General features: G+C 43.0%; 1 protein-coding gene across 3 annotated transcripts; it reads left to right on the top strand.

The window, feature by feature from the left end:
• Nucleotides 1-3,603: 3,603 nt before the first annotated feature.
• Nucleotides 3,604-14,843, top strand: LOC105937542 (catenin beta-1). Of its 3 annotated transcripts, none has more exons than XM_012878899.3 (17): nucleotides 3,604-3,773; nucleotides 4,850-4,899; nucleotides 7,113-7,322; nucleotides 7,417-7,667; nucleotides 7,773-8,011; nucleotides 9,535-9,736; nucleotides 9,825-9,969; nucleotides 10,086-10,189; nucleotides 11,162-11,296; nucleotides 11,397-11,600; nucleotides 11,694-11,852; nucleotides 11,948-12,067; nucleotides 12,163-12,313; nucleotides 12,405-12,526; nucleotides 13,288-13,348; nucleotides 13,569-13,764; nucleotides 13,848-14,843. In XM_012878899.3, exons 2-16 carry the CDS (start codon nucleotides 4,887-4,889, stop codon nucleotides 13,757-13,759), a joined length of 2,307 nt encoding a protein of 768 aa, XP_012734353.2. In that variant the 5' UTR covers nucleotides 3,604-3,773; nucleotides 4,850-4,886; the 3' UTR covers nucleotides 13,760-13,764; nucleotides 13,848-14,843. The 3 variants fall into 3 exon arrangements, with proteins under 3 accessions (XP_012734353.2, XP_012734354.2, XP_012734355.2); XM_012878900.3 differs by lacking the exon at nucleotides 3,604-3,773 and adding an exon at nucleotides 3,888-3,964; XM_012878901.3 differs by lacking the exon at nucleotides 3,604-3,773 and adding an exon at nucleotides 4,635-4,658.
• Nucleotides 14,844-16,791: the final 1,948 nt, after the last annotated feature.

Raw genomic sequence — 16,791 nt, forward strand, 5'->3', positions numbered from 1 at the left:
TACAGTGTGGAGGAGCAAGGGAAATTAAGAATGTGTTCTCTGTCCCAGCGGTCCAAAGTTCTATCCTACCGTCTTTGTCTATTCGTTTATCAGCCAGATAATCTTCCCGTCGTCTATCTTTGTCCATCATTTATCCATCCATCCCGCTGTCCATCATCCATGCACCCCCCCGCCCCCCTTGTCTATTGACAATTCATCCATGGTCATCCATTCACACCCTGACCTCAACCGAGTAAACTTTCATTAGAGTATAAGAAACGATAACCCTTCTTACACGAGTCTGGACAATTGCAGAACTTCTGGAAATGACAAATGTGCAGGAACCCTGTTGGATGTTCACATCTCATCTGCCTGATTAAATTATACGGATCATTTAGAAATAAAACACTGCTCAGCTGAACTCTTTCAAAGGGGCTTGCAAGGAGTACCCAATGTGGTACTGATCTGTGTTCCAGTGTTGTTGTTTTATACATGTAGGGGGCATGGCAGCGGGATGCTGGATGGGGAGGCAGGAGAGCCAAAAAATATTTGACTCTAGACTGGGAAAAATTTACCAGTTCGATCAAATCCAATGTAGCACCAGTGGTTTGTGGTGTACAAAAAAGAAAAGGATCCTTGGACGTATTGTCTCACAGCTTTCAGGACTTGTTTGCACAAGACGGGAGCGTTTAGCTGCAGAATCAATAACCGAAAGTGTATGAGGTGGAAAGTGATAACCTCATGGCTGATTGATGAATTTACTCAAATTTTCCCATTTGCATGAACAATAAAAAGAAATTTCAACTGTTGATGTCACATTCACAGTTTATATATATTTATATTTATATATATATATATATATCTATATATATCTATATATATATATATATATATATATATATATATATATATATATATATATATAATATATATATTAGATATATATATTAGATATAGATATATAGATAGATATATAGATAGATATATATAGATATATAGATATAGATATAGATATATATATATAGATATATATATAGATATATATATATATAGATATATAGATATATATATATATATATATAGATATATATATAGATATATATATATATAGATATATATATAGATAGAGATATAGATATATAGATAGATAGATAGATAGATATAGCAAACTTGCAGATGGGGCTTTTAGATTTTAATTTCTCTTGCACAGCTGTACTCCAGATCTAGCTAACTGATTCATCCACCGTAGTTTTATTCCAGAGGGGTATTAGCTGCCTGCTGCCTGACGACAGAAAGAAAACAGATCCGTTTCCTACATTAAAATATAAATGAAAATTTATTTCTCTAACTCAAGTCTCTTAGTGAAACTCGGTATATAGATTCACAACACACCAACCGTTTTCAAGACTTTCTGTTAATTATGATGGTTTTCTGTTTACAGCAAATAAAGTCAAAACAAATAATTTAAGGTTTGAATGTGCCACCAGACCGTTTTTAATACAGAAATGTGGGTTTGACGAGAAGTACATTTAATATCTGCTTATGGGTTGATGTTGCTAAAAGGTTTTACTCTGACAAACGAGCCTCTTCTGAGCGCACATTAACTTATTGAGCAGCACCGTAAATCTGAAAGTAAACGATTTCCGCTGTTAGGTGAGATTACATTTGGAATGTGTGAAAAATGTTGTTTCTCCTCCTGTGTTACACACCCTTAGCAGACACATTTCACACTGCTGTATAGTTTCCTGATGCATTTCCTGCTGCTGAGACGATGTGTTTCTCAATAACCCTATCTGGACTTTTACCTTTTGAGGTCTGTGGCGGCATGCTTCGCACACATGGCCATGCTCTCTGTGCGTGACATTTGCTTTTTGTTTGTTTTGCTTTCATCATCAGTGGCCCGTTTTCTTCCTTTTCCAGTTACTGCATAAACCTTTCGATGCATCCGATATATATATATATATATATATATATATATATATATATATATATATATATATATATATATATATATATATATATATATATATATATATATATAAATAAATTTTTTGGGGCCCTTGTCAGTCATGGGCCCTTTGAGTTGTCCTAACTTTTCCACCCTATACGGTGCCCCTGGGTGGCGTATAAACCACTTGCCTACTTGTAAAATGTAAACCTTTTCAAAAACAAACTTACTTAGAAAAAAAACATCTTTAATGACTATACAGATTTACATATTATATTTATAAATTTGAGTTTCACTCGCACAGATAAAGTCCCATTGTAACACTGACTTGTGCGATAATTGTAGCCATTGGATGCCTGTTGTTGGTTTGGGGCGCTAAGCAGCCACTTTATGCATATATTTATCCATTTATTTCTCTATAGCTTACAGCTTTATCAGTAAAGAAAAAAAAAAAGTGTGTGTATCCAGATGATAATCGATACTCTCATTGGAGTGTTTAATTAATTTACACCAACTGTATCTATAGACTTCCACTGTAGGTGGGTGTTGCTTTATTTAAAATCACATTAAAGCAAGAGAAAATGCTTTGTTTTCATGTGTGTTAGGGTCGATGGCATCACAGAAGGCACAAGAATGCTTAAACACTTTTGAGGATTTCCATGTAGATACTAATGCATTTGAGTTTTAAAGGAACAAGAAAAATACAAAACGGATGAAACAGACTTCAATCAGCTACCTTATGTGGGCATATGCTTGGATTGGAAGCTTGGTTTTGGGAGACACAAATTTATTTCAGATAATGTTTTATTTCAAAGTTATCTTAAACAAATAAAAAAACAAACAAACCATAGCATATTAACGTACAGGTAACAAACCATATAAAACGTAAATTTGAGGTGACAGAAGAGTCTAGTTTGTAGATCTAAGTAAGGCAATCATCTCATTTATTCACAGTTCTTTTTTTTTCAAATGAATCACTGGATTTTGTAATTCAAAGGTTAAAACCTAATTTATTTATAATAAGGTTTAATGCTATGAGGTATTTTAATATATTTCATGTTCATGCAGGCAACGACTAATCAACTGTTTGAAAGCAATGAAGTCCTAGCCCAGGGACAATTAATGAAAAGTGTATACTCTACCCAGCTTTCTTTGTATTATTTGGTATATTTAAGTAATTGCATTAACTTGCACAGATATGGACAAATTTTTTTTTTTTTTTGTTTTTTGTATTTTTTTGTATGAAGGAACACTTAGAATTTATGGTATGTTTATATGAAGTTTTTTTTTAGAAATGATAAATACAAAGATTGTTAGGGAAAATTTAAATTATTATGTGAACATACCGAATAAACCACGGAGTTGATACGTGCTATTAATCTCTATTGTAATTTCCATCCTAGAAAAAAATGGTCGGGGGGCACGTCCTCCAAAATAAGGGCCCTGAATGCAACTCATCAATCTCTAAACTCAAAACGCAGTATGTACTAAACAAAAACATTAGCTTAGAATGGGAAAGTCGGCCTCGGGGGAAAATTAGCTATTTAGAGATAATTCTGAATTACAGTCTATGTAAAAAAAGAAAAAAAAAAGAAAAAGTTACTGGAAAACGCTCTACTTTTTGAAGCGCGGCAGGATACGTGGATTCTGCCCTCTTCGCCATCTTGATGTTCGACTCCATTGGCGGAAGCAACATCTTCGACCGAACAGCTAGCGAGCGGGTGCGGTTTGGACCAGGACGGGTGGTTCACCTAGCAGTCCTCCTCTCATTTTTTTTCTTTACTATTTTCAGCAAAGGTGACATTTTCGACCCAAGAGAGACAACGGAGGAGCCGCTCGACTCTTGGTAAGGACCGCATGTTTAGCGCAGGCGTGGCGCGGTGTGCGAGTTGCATGCTTTAGCCATGAAAAGAAAAAAAATCATCTTTGGCCGATCGTAGGGGAGGGGAGGGCGCTTTCTGATTCGGCTGGCAGCAGCACGGCAGGTTTCCTACGGTGGCGCCTGGATCTACTTTTCGTACGTCTCGCCTGGCTAAGGTAATTAAAGCTGGATTAAATATTTGAGGCATTCCCCGCCGGTGTCACGGTTAATTTTTTTTGTTCGAAACAAAATAGTCCGGTAAGGCTAGCCACTGGTCACGCCGACTGCGCCCCGGAGCGGGGGGGCTTGTTGCTGGGTGTTTCAGCCACTCGGCATTGATTGTTTATGTTAGCGGGCTAGCTGGCTAGCTAACTAACGGTGCGGGTAGCTGCGCACGTTAGGCGGCTAACGCTCGTTAGCGCCGCCGTTCTTTTTTTTTTTTCTTCCCTACTACGACCAGAAAAACCGCTCCGCCGGTGTGGCGGACGGGGTCCGGGCGGGTGTATGTCGATATTTAGTCTGCTTGTTTGTTCTCCCATGGTTGAACCTCCATGAGACGAGAGAGAGGAGGAGTCGTAGAAGTGATTGCGGGCGGAGGGACGAGGGAGGGGGGTTGCGTCTCTCGTTGGAAACCCAAGCTTCGAGGTCGGAACTTGGTCGTGGTAAGGGGGAGGGGGAGAAATATGCCTTTGATGTTGTGTACCGCTGAATGGTGAATTGTGTTCGTGCTGGCCTGGAAATACCCACCGCTTCGCTCGCGCTCTCTCGCTCTCTCTCTCGGTTTGAGGTGGAGACTCGGCATTTCCCCCCCTCTCTCTCTGTCTGCCTCCTGGTCCTATCGACGCTAACTAGCCAAACAACCTGAAGAAGGTAGCGCAGCTTGTAGGGGGAAAAAAAACCCACCGAGCAGACGGTGGTTTATTAGACACATCAGCTAGGGAGGAAAAAGCCCCACCAAAAACAACACGGTTTGGTTTGGGTTTGACAAATATGACATGTAGTTGAGACTCTGTTGTCTTACTTTTCCGTGTCCCTTTTTTTTTCTTTTCTTTTCCCTCTAGACATTTTTGCTGTGCGGGCTGAGGGCAGGCAAGAACAATGGCGACCCAGTGTGAGTATGGCAAACTTTATTTATTATCTGTTTAGCTCTTTTTTAAAATAACAGCATTTTTTTTTCTTCCCCCTCTCTGATAGCTCTCTCTGACTTTGATCTGTACTTATGTTAATTAGTTACTGTAAAGCTTGATGCGTTGTGGATTTTTTTTCCCTTTTTATCAAGACGTTGAGGCACGGGGTTAAACATGCTTTTAGTGGGTTTTTATTTTATTTTAATTTTCTCTTTATCAGTTAGCAATTTTAAATGAAAGAAAGTATCTTCATGTCAATTGCTGCAGAGCACAATGCAGTGCCAGGCCCCTCCTTAAGAGTCAGACCTGGCATTAACCTGCGCTGAGTCAGGCTAAAGTTTACCAAGTGAGGCTGGGTCATCCACACCTGGTATTTAACCCATTAACACCCCCCCCCCCCCCAAAAAAAAATAAAAATAAAATAAAAACATGAAAATGCCCATAAAATGAACTGCAAAGTGCGTTACCAAAATAAGTTGCATGCGGTTCTTCAACTCCTTTGGAGCCCCTGAAGAAGCTGAGCCACTTTTGTAAAGGTAAACTGATAAAGATTTAACCTGAGCTGTGAGACTTGCACTACGTCAAAAAAAAAAAGCCGTCCAGCGCCTCAACTTGGATGTTTGTGGCGCTCTGAGGAGTAATACCCTGCTTTTATCTGAAATGCGGGGAAATATTTACCGTTTTACCAGTTTTGATAACAAGGTCCTTAACTGTTTCTGTAGTGAACGCTCGACTGATCATATACCGCTCAGATGCTTGAAATCTCTAAACTCGCCGTTGGAGCCGTCCACCATAGGCGTTGCATGAAAACCAGACGCTAAAATCGCATTTGATCTGAACGCAGCAGCACTGTAACTATTTTCTAGTTGTTGAAGTGGAATTCCACAGAAGTGCCACTTCTCGTCTCTTTATTTAATGTACCTTTTATCAATGTATTTGATAAAAGTCCTACCTATTATGTTCAAGTTTGATTAAAGTTTAAAACCCCTCAATATATGAACGTCAAAAAGTTGTAATTGCTGAACTCTTCAGTCATGCAGTAAAGTCCAAAAAGGGGCAGAAGTAGGTCCCGTCTCGGTTCGTGTGGGTAAGCAAAGCTTTACACACACCACACACACGCAGAGGTAAGCACAAAAACGAGTAGAGGCGAGTAATGCGTGGCGGCCCGCCAGGCTTATAATGCGGTCGGGGAAACCCTGATATACTTCCACAGCGCCGTCACACACGGTTCCGTTAAAAACGCAGCTTGGTGTTGTGGATTATCTCATCTATATTGGAGGAATGTGATCTGACCGTATGGTCAGACTTTCACTGTGAGCGTCGGTCTTGACGGGTGAAATTGTTGAGATTGTTGGGGGGGAGAAACCCCAATCACTGTCAGGATGAGGATATTTCACATTAGATGGTGGATTTCATTTTAATTGTTGAAGTCTACAACACTTTGATTATTTTTTGCATTGCCGAAATCATCAGATCTTACAGTCACATCAGCAGGTTCAGGTTCACCTGGGTCATTTTTTTGTGTGTTGTAAATTCAGGCTTAAAATTTCCTGATTTCTGATTATTTATGGGGCTTCTTGGGCAGATCAAGATGGAAGATAATGAGAATAAATGTATGAATTTACTGAGCTTGGCGTCAACACACAGACGTCCTAGATTTCAAACCGTAAACGCCTGAGAATAACAAACTTGAAGGGGTCATGATGGTAAAGTCCAAACACCGCCATGTTGCCCCTTATACCGCTCCCAATATACACGCGTTTTACAGGTAGAGCATTGGTTGGTTTGTTCTGGCTTTTGTTCCATGCAGTTCAGTTTTCTTTGGTGTATTTCCAACAGTGTCGGCTGATTAGAAGCAATTCAATGTGACAAACCCTGAAAATGATCTTAATGTTCTGCTGGTGGGGAAAAAAAAGCCCAAATATTTATCAGGCTTTCTATTGCAGAACAGTAAAGCCACCAAATGGCTTCAGTTTCCTAAGCAGTCTCTGTTTTTCAGTTTGACTTTGGATAGTTTATAATTTTGAAATGAAGATTTCTAGGTGCCGTGATTTTTACATCTGGTTCTGGAACAAGTCGCTGGTATTTATTCCAGGTGTTTTCCCCCAGAAACAAACCATGTTAAGCTGTTGCTCCAACCTAGCGGTGAAGAATGTGCGTGTCGTTGAATGATTGGCTCTTCTTTATGCTCGTGCAGCTGATCTGATGGAGTTGGACATGGCTATGGGGGACAGCAAGGCGGCTGTGAGCCAGTGGCAGCAGCAGTCCTACCTGGATTCAGGGATCCAGTCTGGCGTCACCACCACAGCCCCGTCTCTGAGTGGAAAGGGGAACCCCGACGCCGAAGAGGACGACCCAGCTCTGTACGACTGGGAGTTCAACCCGCCCTTCACTCCTGAGGCTGCAGGTGGGACAGACGGACCTGGCTGTCACGACCACACACACAACGAATACCATTGTTTTGTTATAGTGTTTTTTTAATTTTTCTTTTTTTCTCCCAGACACCGAAGGTTACGCCATGACCAGAGCCCAGCGCGTGCGTGCTGCCATGTTCCCCGAGACTTTAGAAGAGGGCATTCAGATCCCGCCCACCCAGATGGACGCTGCCCATCCAACGGCAGTGCAGCGTCTGGCCGAGCCCTCTCAGATGCTGAAGCACGCCGTGGTCAACCTCATCAACTACCAAGACGACGCTGAGCTGGCCACCCGGGCCATACCCGAGCTCACCAAACTGCTCAACGACGAGGACCAGGTTTGCCAACAGCTATCGCTCAGCGGTTACCCCGCTACCGTAGCAATTATTTAATCCACATATCCACAGTTTTGGCTTCCGTTCTGAGCAAACCTCTCGCCTCAGGTTGTCGTGAACAAAGCCGCCGTGATGGTGCATCAGCTGTCAAAGAAGGAGGCGTCGCGCCACGCCCTCATGCGTTCGCCGCAGATGGTCTCGGCGGTTGTTCGCGCCATGCAAAACACCAACGACGTGGAGACGGCCCGCTGCTCCGCTGGCACGTTGCACAACCTCTCCCATCACCGCGAGGGGCTTCTGGCCATCTTCAAGTCCGGAGGCATTCCTGCCCTGGTCAAGATGCTGGGGTAAGGCGCCGATGAGCTTTTGCTGATTTCTGGTGTCTGTCGTGTTTCTTTGAGCTACAGTTGGTTTATATTAGGAGCGGAAGAGATGCGCAATCATAAGGAGGAAGCAGTAGCTCTAAAAAAAAGTCCTGGTTTGATCTATGGATGTTTCATGTTGTGGTGAAATCGTTTCCTTCTGACAGTGTCGTTATATCTGTGCCTCTTTGTCTGTTTAACTCACAGATGCTGTTCTTCCTTTTAGTAACTGAGGCCGAAGGGATGAGTTGTTTTCATTGCCGTGATGTGGTAGAGCTTAGGTGTGAACATGGAGAAATGGCGTTTCTGGCTGGGGGCGCTGATTGGCTGACTCCAGTCAGCTTTTTTTATTTTTTTTATTTTTAGTTTCAGCTCTAGTTTAAACTAAAGTTGGAGTCAATGTGATATCTGTGTGCGCGCTGATGATGGAGACGTGTTCAGATTTTAAATCGGGGTGAGTCCCGCTGATCCTGACTCCATGCTCCTTCGCTACTACTAAGTCGTACTTTGCCGGATTATTCGCTAATCTAAAGGATGGATTTGTTAGATTTGCCAGATTACTGCAGCTGTAGACATGCAGTCAGGCTTGTCACAGTAGGACGCTATTGGCAGCCTCCTCGCTGCTCCTAGCTTATTTTACTGTTTAGAATGACATTTTTTTTTTTTTTTCTTTTTTTTTTCCCCCATGGTGGTTATGAATGTTTGTTGCAAACACTTGGTGTCAAGCATTCGTCAGATTGCTGCAGTAATATAACTGAGACAAAGCTCAAGCACGGCAGCAGACATTCAAGGTCTGTACTGGCAATAGTTGCTGGATCCGTCTTCCTGCCGACTGCGTTGTTTTTGTCCTCCTGCTGCTTGCTTTTGTGAAACACAGCAGAACTCATCTGCTGTTCCCAGTTTGAAAACGGAGCAATTTTCAAATGGAGTCTTTGCATCATGTTCTGTGTGTGTTTTGGCTGAGGTTCCCCCTCCAAACTGTCATATAGTGTAAAATATTGGTGAGCAGCTAGTGTGGAAAAGGCGCGCCACAAAATGTCCTCCCCAGCTCCCGAACATCGCAGGTGTTTGTTTGAAGGCTCATAAAAGGCCTGGACCTGCAGCCAAAACACTTGGCTCCATGGCAAGTCTAGACCTGCTGGATCAGCACCTGTGTTTGGCTTCTTCTCTTTGTTTGCTGTGAAAAGAGAGCTCAGTGCAGCTTTCTGTTTGCTTTAAAGAAGTTGCTCTGATTGTCTTCCTGCCGTCTGATTTGGCTCATTTTCCCCGTCTGATCTGGCCGTGTGGACCTGCTGCCCTTTTAGGGGTCATATTGTTTTTTGTTTTTTTTAAGTAAATATTCAGCGTGCTATGTGTTGCCTCCGTTTTGTAATGGCTGAAAGCTAAGCAACGTGTCTCATGCAAATCCTGGGACTCAGAATCTTTAGAAGCATTACAGTCACTTTAAAATGAGCAAAGCTTCATTAACTTCCTGATCTAAATGTGTTTTTAATCTTTTTGTCTTTCAGCTCACCAGTGGACAGCGTGTTGTTCTACGCCATCACTACACTCCACAACCTGTTGCTGCACCAGGAAGGGGCCAAAATGGCGGTGCGCCTGGCTGGGGGGCTGCAGAAGATGGTCGCCCTGTTGTCTAACACCAACGTTAAGTTCTTGGCCATCACCACCGACTGTCTGCAGATCCTGGCATACGGCAATCAGGAAAGCAAGGTGCACAAAGATCTGTTTAAGCTACAGCTGCTTTCAGCCGCTTTGTATTTCAAACATGTGATAACCATGAAGCCATGTGTGTTTTTAGCTGATCATTCTGGCCAGCGGTGGCCCTCAAGCCCTGGTCAACATCATGAGGACTTTCACATACGAGAAACTGCTGTGGACCACAAGCAGAGTGCTAAAAGTGCTCTCTGTCTGCTCGAGCAACAAGCCTGCCATCGTAGAAGCCGGTACGCATGGCAGACATGAGACGGGATGATTAATCCATTACCACTGCATGCATTTGACAGGTAGGGCGATTAACGTTGCTCATTAATCGCAAGATCTGGTTTCGTTTACTTCCCAGGTGGCATGCAAGCTTTGGGCCTTCATCTGACAGACCCCAGCCAGCGCCTGGTTCAGAACTGCCTCTGGACTCTGAGGAATCTTTCAGATGCTGCCACTAAACAGGTACTCTACTATTGGACGATATTCAATAGATGCAGAAAAACAGCTGCTGACCCATGGTCTTTCCAGGTTTATGTGCTCACTGTCAACAGTGCTGTCTGTGTGGAAGTTGTCCCTGAGTGAAGGAGACTGATGCTCATAGCCACTTGTTCAATAAAATATTGAAAATTTAATATTGAAAATATCACTTTATATAGACAAAGTACACAGACTGATGTTTATTAGCCTTTCCTTTCTATGGGGGATTATTTGTGCATGTACATTTGTCCCAGAACCTGGAGGGTTTCATTCAGCTGGTATGTTTGCAGTGATGTAGACAGAAGCAGCTTTTGGACCTTTAGGGAGGTTTTGAGACATTTATTTCCACTATAAGCATTTAATGTCCAGAAATTCAAATAAAAAACTGTTTATTTGATCTTTAAAGGGGCAATAAGCAGAACTTCGTTATATTAGATGGAACACAAAAATAGCTTTGTGAAGATCTAAAGGTACGTTTTTTAAGATGGACTATGGTCAAACGTCCCTCTGTGTTCTCCAGTCTCTCGTTTAAATAGCCAGGCGGAGCGTACAGCTGCCGCTCAGGGCTTAGCCACTTCCTGTCAGGCACAAAACGGCGCAGATTACGCCCCTCGGATCAAAACATTCTCTTGCTAACAGCGTTATAAAGTTATGAGTTATAAACTTCTTCACTAGACATGTTCCTCTGAAATGTGATGCTGTTTTTCTGTGTTTTTATCATTTGCAAACATGAGGCAATGGGTGAGAAAGGGAAGTGAGTGCCGGACCACTTAGAGAAAGGCGGGGCTTGATACACATCTTGTTTTGGTCTACAGACGGTGCTCTAGCTCCACCTAGTGGTGAAAATCGCATATTGCTCCTTTAAAAAAAAAAATCTAGTAAAATCTCAGCAGTGGTGCAGTGTTTATATTCAGAAATCGGCCATGAACACTTCTGCTTGCTGCATGTTGTCTGTAGGAAGGGATGGAGGGCCTCCTTGGTACCCTGGTCCAGCTGTTGGGCAGCGACGACATCAACGTGGTGACGTGTGCTGCTGGCATCCTCTCCAACCTGACCTGCAACAATTACAGTAACAAACTCATGGTCTGCCAGGTATGGACCATGTGACTCTCTGCGTCCTGATTTGGGTATCACCGGGATGCCGCCTTGTTCCGTTGATCTGCGGCGTTAACCGTGCGGCCGGTCTTGGCAGGTCGGCGGCATCGAGGCTTTGGTGCGGACCGTGCTCCGGGCCGGCGACAGAGAGGACATCACAGAGCCGGCGGTGTGCGCCCTGCGTCACCTGACCTCTCGCCACCAGGATGCCGAGATGGCCCAGAATGCAGTGCGCCTTCACTACGGCCTGCCGGTGGTCGTCAAGCTGCTGCACCCACCATCCCACTGGCCGCTAATCAAGGTCATTATTTATTCCCGTCGCCATCTTTGGAATTAATCACACAAACTACGACGATTTTAGATTTTTAAGAAGTGAACCTTGTATTCTGTTTAGGCAACGGTTGGTCTCATTCGCAACCTGGCCCTGTGCCCGGCCAATCACAGCGCTTTGCGGGAGCAGGGTGCCATCCCCCGACTGGTCCAGCTGCTCGTCCGGGCGCACCAGGACACCCAGAGACGCACAAGCATGGGGGGGAACCAGCAGCAGTTTGTGGTATGCACCATGATTTAGTTTTTTTCTGATATTTAGATACATTTTCCCCTCATCTGTGTGCTTAATTTTCTTCCCCGCCCCTCGAACCCATCCAGGAGGGCGTGCGTATGGAGGAAATAGTCGAAGGATGCACAGGAGCTCTGCACATCCTGGCCCGGGATGTCCACAACAGGATTGTGATCCGAGGGCTCAACACCATTCCACTCTTTGTCCAGGTAGAACCACAGAACCTCTGTGAACTGTGTCACATCTGGGCTTTACTTTCAGAAATATGAATGGCTCAAAACCCGTGTTTCTCTTTTGTGTCCAGTTGCTGTATTCTCCAGTGGAAAACATCCAGCGGGTCGCAGCAGGCGTGCTGTGTGAGCTGGCGCAGGACAAGGAAGCTGCCGAGGCCATTGAAGCCGAAGGGGCCACGGCGCCGCTCACCGAGCTGCTGCATTCTCGTAACGAGGGCGTCGGTGGGTACAAAGACGCAGTTTACCCGCTCCTTTTGGTTTCGGTTCCCCCCCTCTCATGTTGCTTGATTTGTCTCCTTGTTTTCGCCTTCAGCAACCTACGCCGCAGCCGTCCTGTTCCGCATGTCTGAGGACAAACCCCAGGACTACAAGAAGCGCCTCTCGGTCGAGCTGACCAGCTCGCTGTTCAGAACCGAGCCCATGGCCTGGAATGACGTACGTGCACAAACCGACTAATAAGCAAAAACAAAACGGGGCAAGCTACAAAAATGAGTTAACGGAACAAGCATGATGAAGCTCACTGGAAGTCTGTCACATTCTTCTGAGCCATTGATTAGTACTTCTCCCTTTTGGCTTCTTCTGAAATGCTTCCTGATCTGCTAAGCTGAGCTCTTTGAATCAAGTTTATTTTAAAACGTTAAAAGCCGTTAGTATCTCGTGTTGCCGTCCGGGCGCACCAGGTAGCTCTTCATTTATTAGAAGTCTAGATGGGGTTCATCCCAGAGGATGAAGCTACTGCGCTGGACACGGTCTGAAGTGGACTGCCCCATGCTCATAAATATCACAAAAGCTTAGCAACCTTTGGAGGGAAAGATGCAAAAAGCCAAAGATGGTGTGGAAGGAAAATGGCTGCAGACACGGCGCACCACCAGAGGTCCTTCTGAGTCAAACACAGACTGGGAACAGAACATCTTCCCCTTCTTTGTATTTTTTCAACTTCTGTGCAAACGTGAAAGTTTTAAGGTTCATACAAGAGCATTTACAAAAATTGGGATTTTATAGTGTTTTTTTTTTTTATTGAAGTAGATTTCGGTGGTAGGTGTCCACTTTGATGCCAGGGGCCTCTTAGACAAACTGTTGGCGGACTGATCTGGATTTATACTGAATGAAGATGGTTGCAGAGTGAGCCGTTTGTTGAGGATGCTGAGACGGCGCTCTGCTGTTGCCTGTTATCTAATCTGTGTTTGGTTCTTTAGACCGGAGACCTGGGCCTGGATCTGGCAGCACAGGGAGACCCTCTGGCTTTCAGGCAAGACGGTGAGTTTTTAACATTTTTCCCGCTTCATTCGTTTATTCTGGACGTTGTCTGAGTGTCTACAAGTTGTACGTTTGTTTGTGGTGATCTGTGCGTTTCTAAATATCCAATAGCTGAGACGTTGCCCTTCCTGGCAAACATGCCACGGCAGCACAAAATAAACCGTAACCTGCAGTCCCATCCTGGAGCTGAACCTTTCTCCTCCTGTTTTTGGCCTTTCAGACGGAGCATATCGGGCGTACCCAGCAGCTTACGGCCAGGACGCGCTGTTAGACCCCATGATGGAAGGTGCAGACTACCACGCTGACGCGCTGCCAGACCTGGGCCACCACACCGACCCTTTGCCGGACCTCGGCCACACCCAGGAACTGATGGACAGCAACCAGCTGGCCTGGTTCGACACCGACCTGTAGGATCGGTAAGGCGGGCTGCAGATGTCTGGCGCCATCGGCACGGGAATGCAACGTATTGATTACATCCTGTCCTGTTTTTTTCTTGCAGTCGTTTCCCTATAGAACCTGCATTGTGACTGTCCTGTATTGTCTGAAGCAGCATTACGATTGCCCTGTACAGTGTTAAAGGTAAAGAGAGAAAAAAAAAAGGGATCATGGGAAGTGCCTGACACAAGAAGAAAAAAATCAAATCAAAGATGGTCGCCACAGGATTGTTTGAGCAAGTTGAAACGGGGGCTGGGTGGGTGGGGGGGGGGGATTTCAAAGATATCGGCGTGGAGGTTTAAAAGCAGGTTATCTACTGGATGAGTGCACATAAGGTTGATCTTAAAAGCGTGAAACACATGTTTTAGCCTTGCCTGTATTAGGTTTTTTTTTTTTTTTGTTTCTACTTTTCTTATTCAAATATTTTTTATTTCTTTTTGTATTACTCATTATATGTTAAGGTACTGACTCAGCTTGCCTTCGCACTATCCATTTTCATTTTCTCTTCAATGCTAATCATGTATTTTTCTTTCTTTTTTTTCTTTTTTTTTAAGAACGTATATTACATGTAGTGTTAAGTTATAGTGATATTATACAATGTTCCTTTGGTTATGGTCGAACGTGTAGAACACTAATAATCAGTTGAAATGTACTCTGACTTAAAGTGTAACATTGTGTAGTTTTTCTTTTTTATATATAATCTCAAAAACGGAGAATTATGCACTCTTAATATGTGCTTGTTTAAGCATAAAATTGTCAATGTCAAATGTTCTAAATGGGGAAATGTTTGAAATCGAGGGTGGGACGGAGATAAATCTACAAACAAGTGTTTTATATACAGTATCACTGTTAGGGTAACAACTATTTTGTATGCCATCATTGGATGTCTGATAGGCTGGGGGGGGGGAAATAACGCTATCGTTGGTGGTCCGACAGAACCCGCGTTTTATGTCCTATCAATGGTAGCTAGGTCGACAAGCGGCTGTAGTCCTGCTGTGTTTATTTTGGAGACAAGATTCTGACACGGCTGAACAAAATAAAAAGCATTTTATTTCATCCAGTCTTCGTCCCGTGTCTTCTGTCTTAGCTTCATTTGTGCGGTTCAGTCCAGGGATTTTCATTTAGAGCCACGGTTCTAACCCTCAGGGAGATGCTGCTGTAGAAGATGCTCTTTATGACCTTGTAATGGTGGCATATTTAAACCTTCATGTCAGTTATCCTACATTAAAGACCACCCCCCTCCTAATTTGTCGAGAAATACTTTTTTCCCCACAATGCTTTTCTTGAAAGAGGAAGAAGATGTCAACACAGCATTTCTTAACTACATTTTGCTTTAGAAAGCTTATAGTCTTAGTGGGTTGGTATATAAAAAAAAGAGTTATCCATTGGGAAAAATGTAGGCTGGAGACTTTATTTATTTTTTTAAAAAGGATAAAGCACTATTGCTCTTAAAAAAAATAAATAAATCTGCACCAAATGTTTTATATGCCAGCCCCTAAATGACTAAGTGTAATTTATTTCTAAATGAAGCTGAATTATTTACCAGATGTCTTTTTCTTTTCTTTTTAAAAAGCAATGAAATGGTGCTACACCACAACCTAAAAATGAGAAGTCAGTTCCAGTGTTATGGTATTTCAGAATTTCTAGAAACTTGACTATCTGATCCCTGTTCAAGCAGGTAAAAGTTCATGTTTTGTATTTGAATCTTATCAAAAACTAAGAAAATAAATAAGTAGAAGCTTTTTTTGCCACAACGCCCAGTTGGTTGTGGCAGATGGCCGATCACTCTGAACCTGGTTCTGCAAGTTCCTCTCCACTGTCGCTATATGCATTCTCTGTATGAGGGATTGCTGCGATGTCAACGACAGTTCAGGCATCTCTCCACTGTAGCTACACGCTCATCCAGAGGAGTGAATGCTGCAAGTCAATGATGCTGGGTTTCATTAGAAAACACTTTAACCAATTTGATTTTATAGAATTGATGTAAAGTGCCTTGAGATGGTGTGAATTGGTGTGACCTAAATTTGATCAATAGCTCCTAAAGATCTGACTTTTTTTTTTTTTTGAGCAAATTCACCAACTACTGTTGCAACAGTGTGCCTAAATCCTGTATCGCTCACAGATAAAATCAAGTAGAAACAGTTTGCTTCTGGTTTACATAAGAATTTCAGTAAAGGGTTGAAAAGTTCTGGCAAAAACTGGAGTGAGTGGTATCAGGTAAATTCAAAGAGCCACATGTATAAAACAAGCCTGGGCAGAGGCAGGAAGTGAAGGATTCAAGGGACCCTGGAAAAGGGGACATAGCAAGAAATGTCCGAAGACCATGAGAAAGACTGGCAGGGCACCAGTGCACGACTTCAGCCAAGCCAGGAAGGGTAGTCTCAAAGACCAGTCATTAAAACGCTTCATGAGAATGAACCGTGAATCAGACCACTAAACTTGTGATGAAATCTCCAAGTCAGACCAAAGTATTCTCTTGTCAACCTGGAGGAAGATTATGGATACAGGAAGCAAGTCCACACTGCAAAAAGGGAACTAAAAGTAAGTAAAATTTCTTGAAATCTGTAATTTTCCTTTATTAGAGCAGGTAAATAAGACTATTTGCCAATGAAATACGATTTTTGCACTTAGAATAAGAGTGCAAATATCTAATTATCTTATTTTAGAGGTAAATATACTCGTTCCATTGGCAAATAGTCTTATTTAGCTCCTCAAATTAGGGAAAAATACACTAATTTCAAGAAATTTTTACTTTTAGTTCCTTTTTTGCAGTGCGTTGGTCAGAAATGACAAAACTGCAGCTCTTTGACTGTAAAGGAAATGCCCATATTTGGAGAAAGAAGGACCTTAAAACAAAAGAGCTCTTTTCTGACCCTGAAGCACATTAATGGTGGTATTATGCTGTGGTGGTTCTGGGCAAGTGGGGAAGAATACCTAAATCAGCTGGAGGCTTGCCTGGGTGTGGGGCGTGATGATCACCTTCAACATGCGTTTCTCCTGGTTAACTA

The sequence above is a fragment of the Fundulus heteroclitus genome, chromosome 13 (genome assembly GCF_011125445.2).
Source record: "Fundulus heteroclitus isolate FHET01 chromosome 13, MU-UCD_Fhet_4.1, whole genome shotgun sequence".
Taxonomy (NCBI): domain Eukaryota; kingdom Metazoa; phylum Chordata; class Actinopteri; order Cyprinodontiformes; family Fundulidae; genus Fundulus; species Fundulus heteroclitus.

What these genes read in the sequence shown, in the direction of transcription:
- LOC105937542 (XM_012878899.3), top strand. An exon ending in ACAAACTCATGGTCTGCCAG is followed by an intron (nt 11,297 to 11,396) that starts GTATGGACCATG and finishes CGGTCTTGGCAG; the next exon opens with GTCGGCGGCATCGAGGCTTT. An exon ending in AGCCCATGGCCTGGAATGAC is followed by an intron (nt 12,527 to 13,287) that starts GTACGTGCACAA and finishes TTGGTTCTTTAG; the next exon opens with ACCGGAGACCTGGGCCTGGA.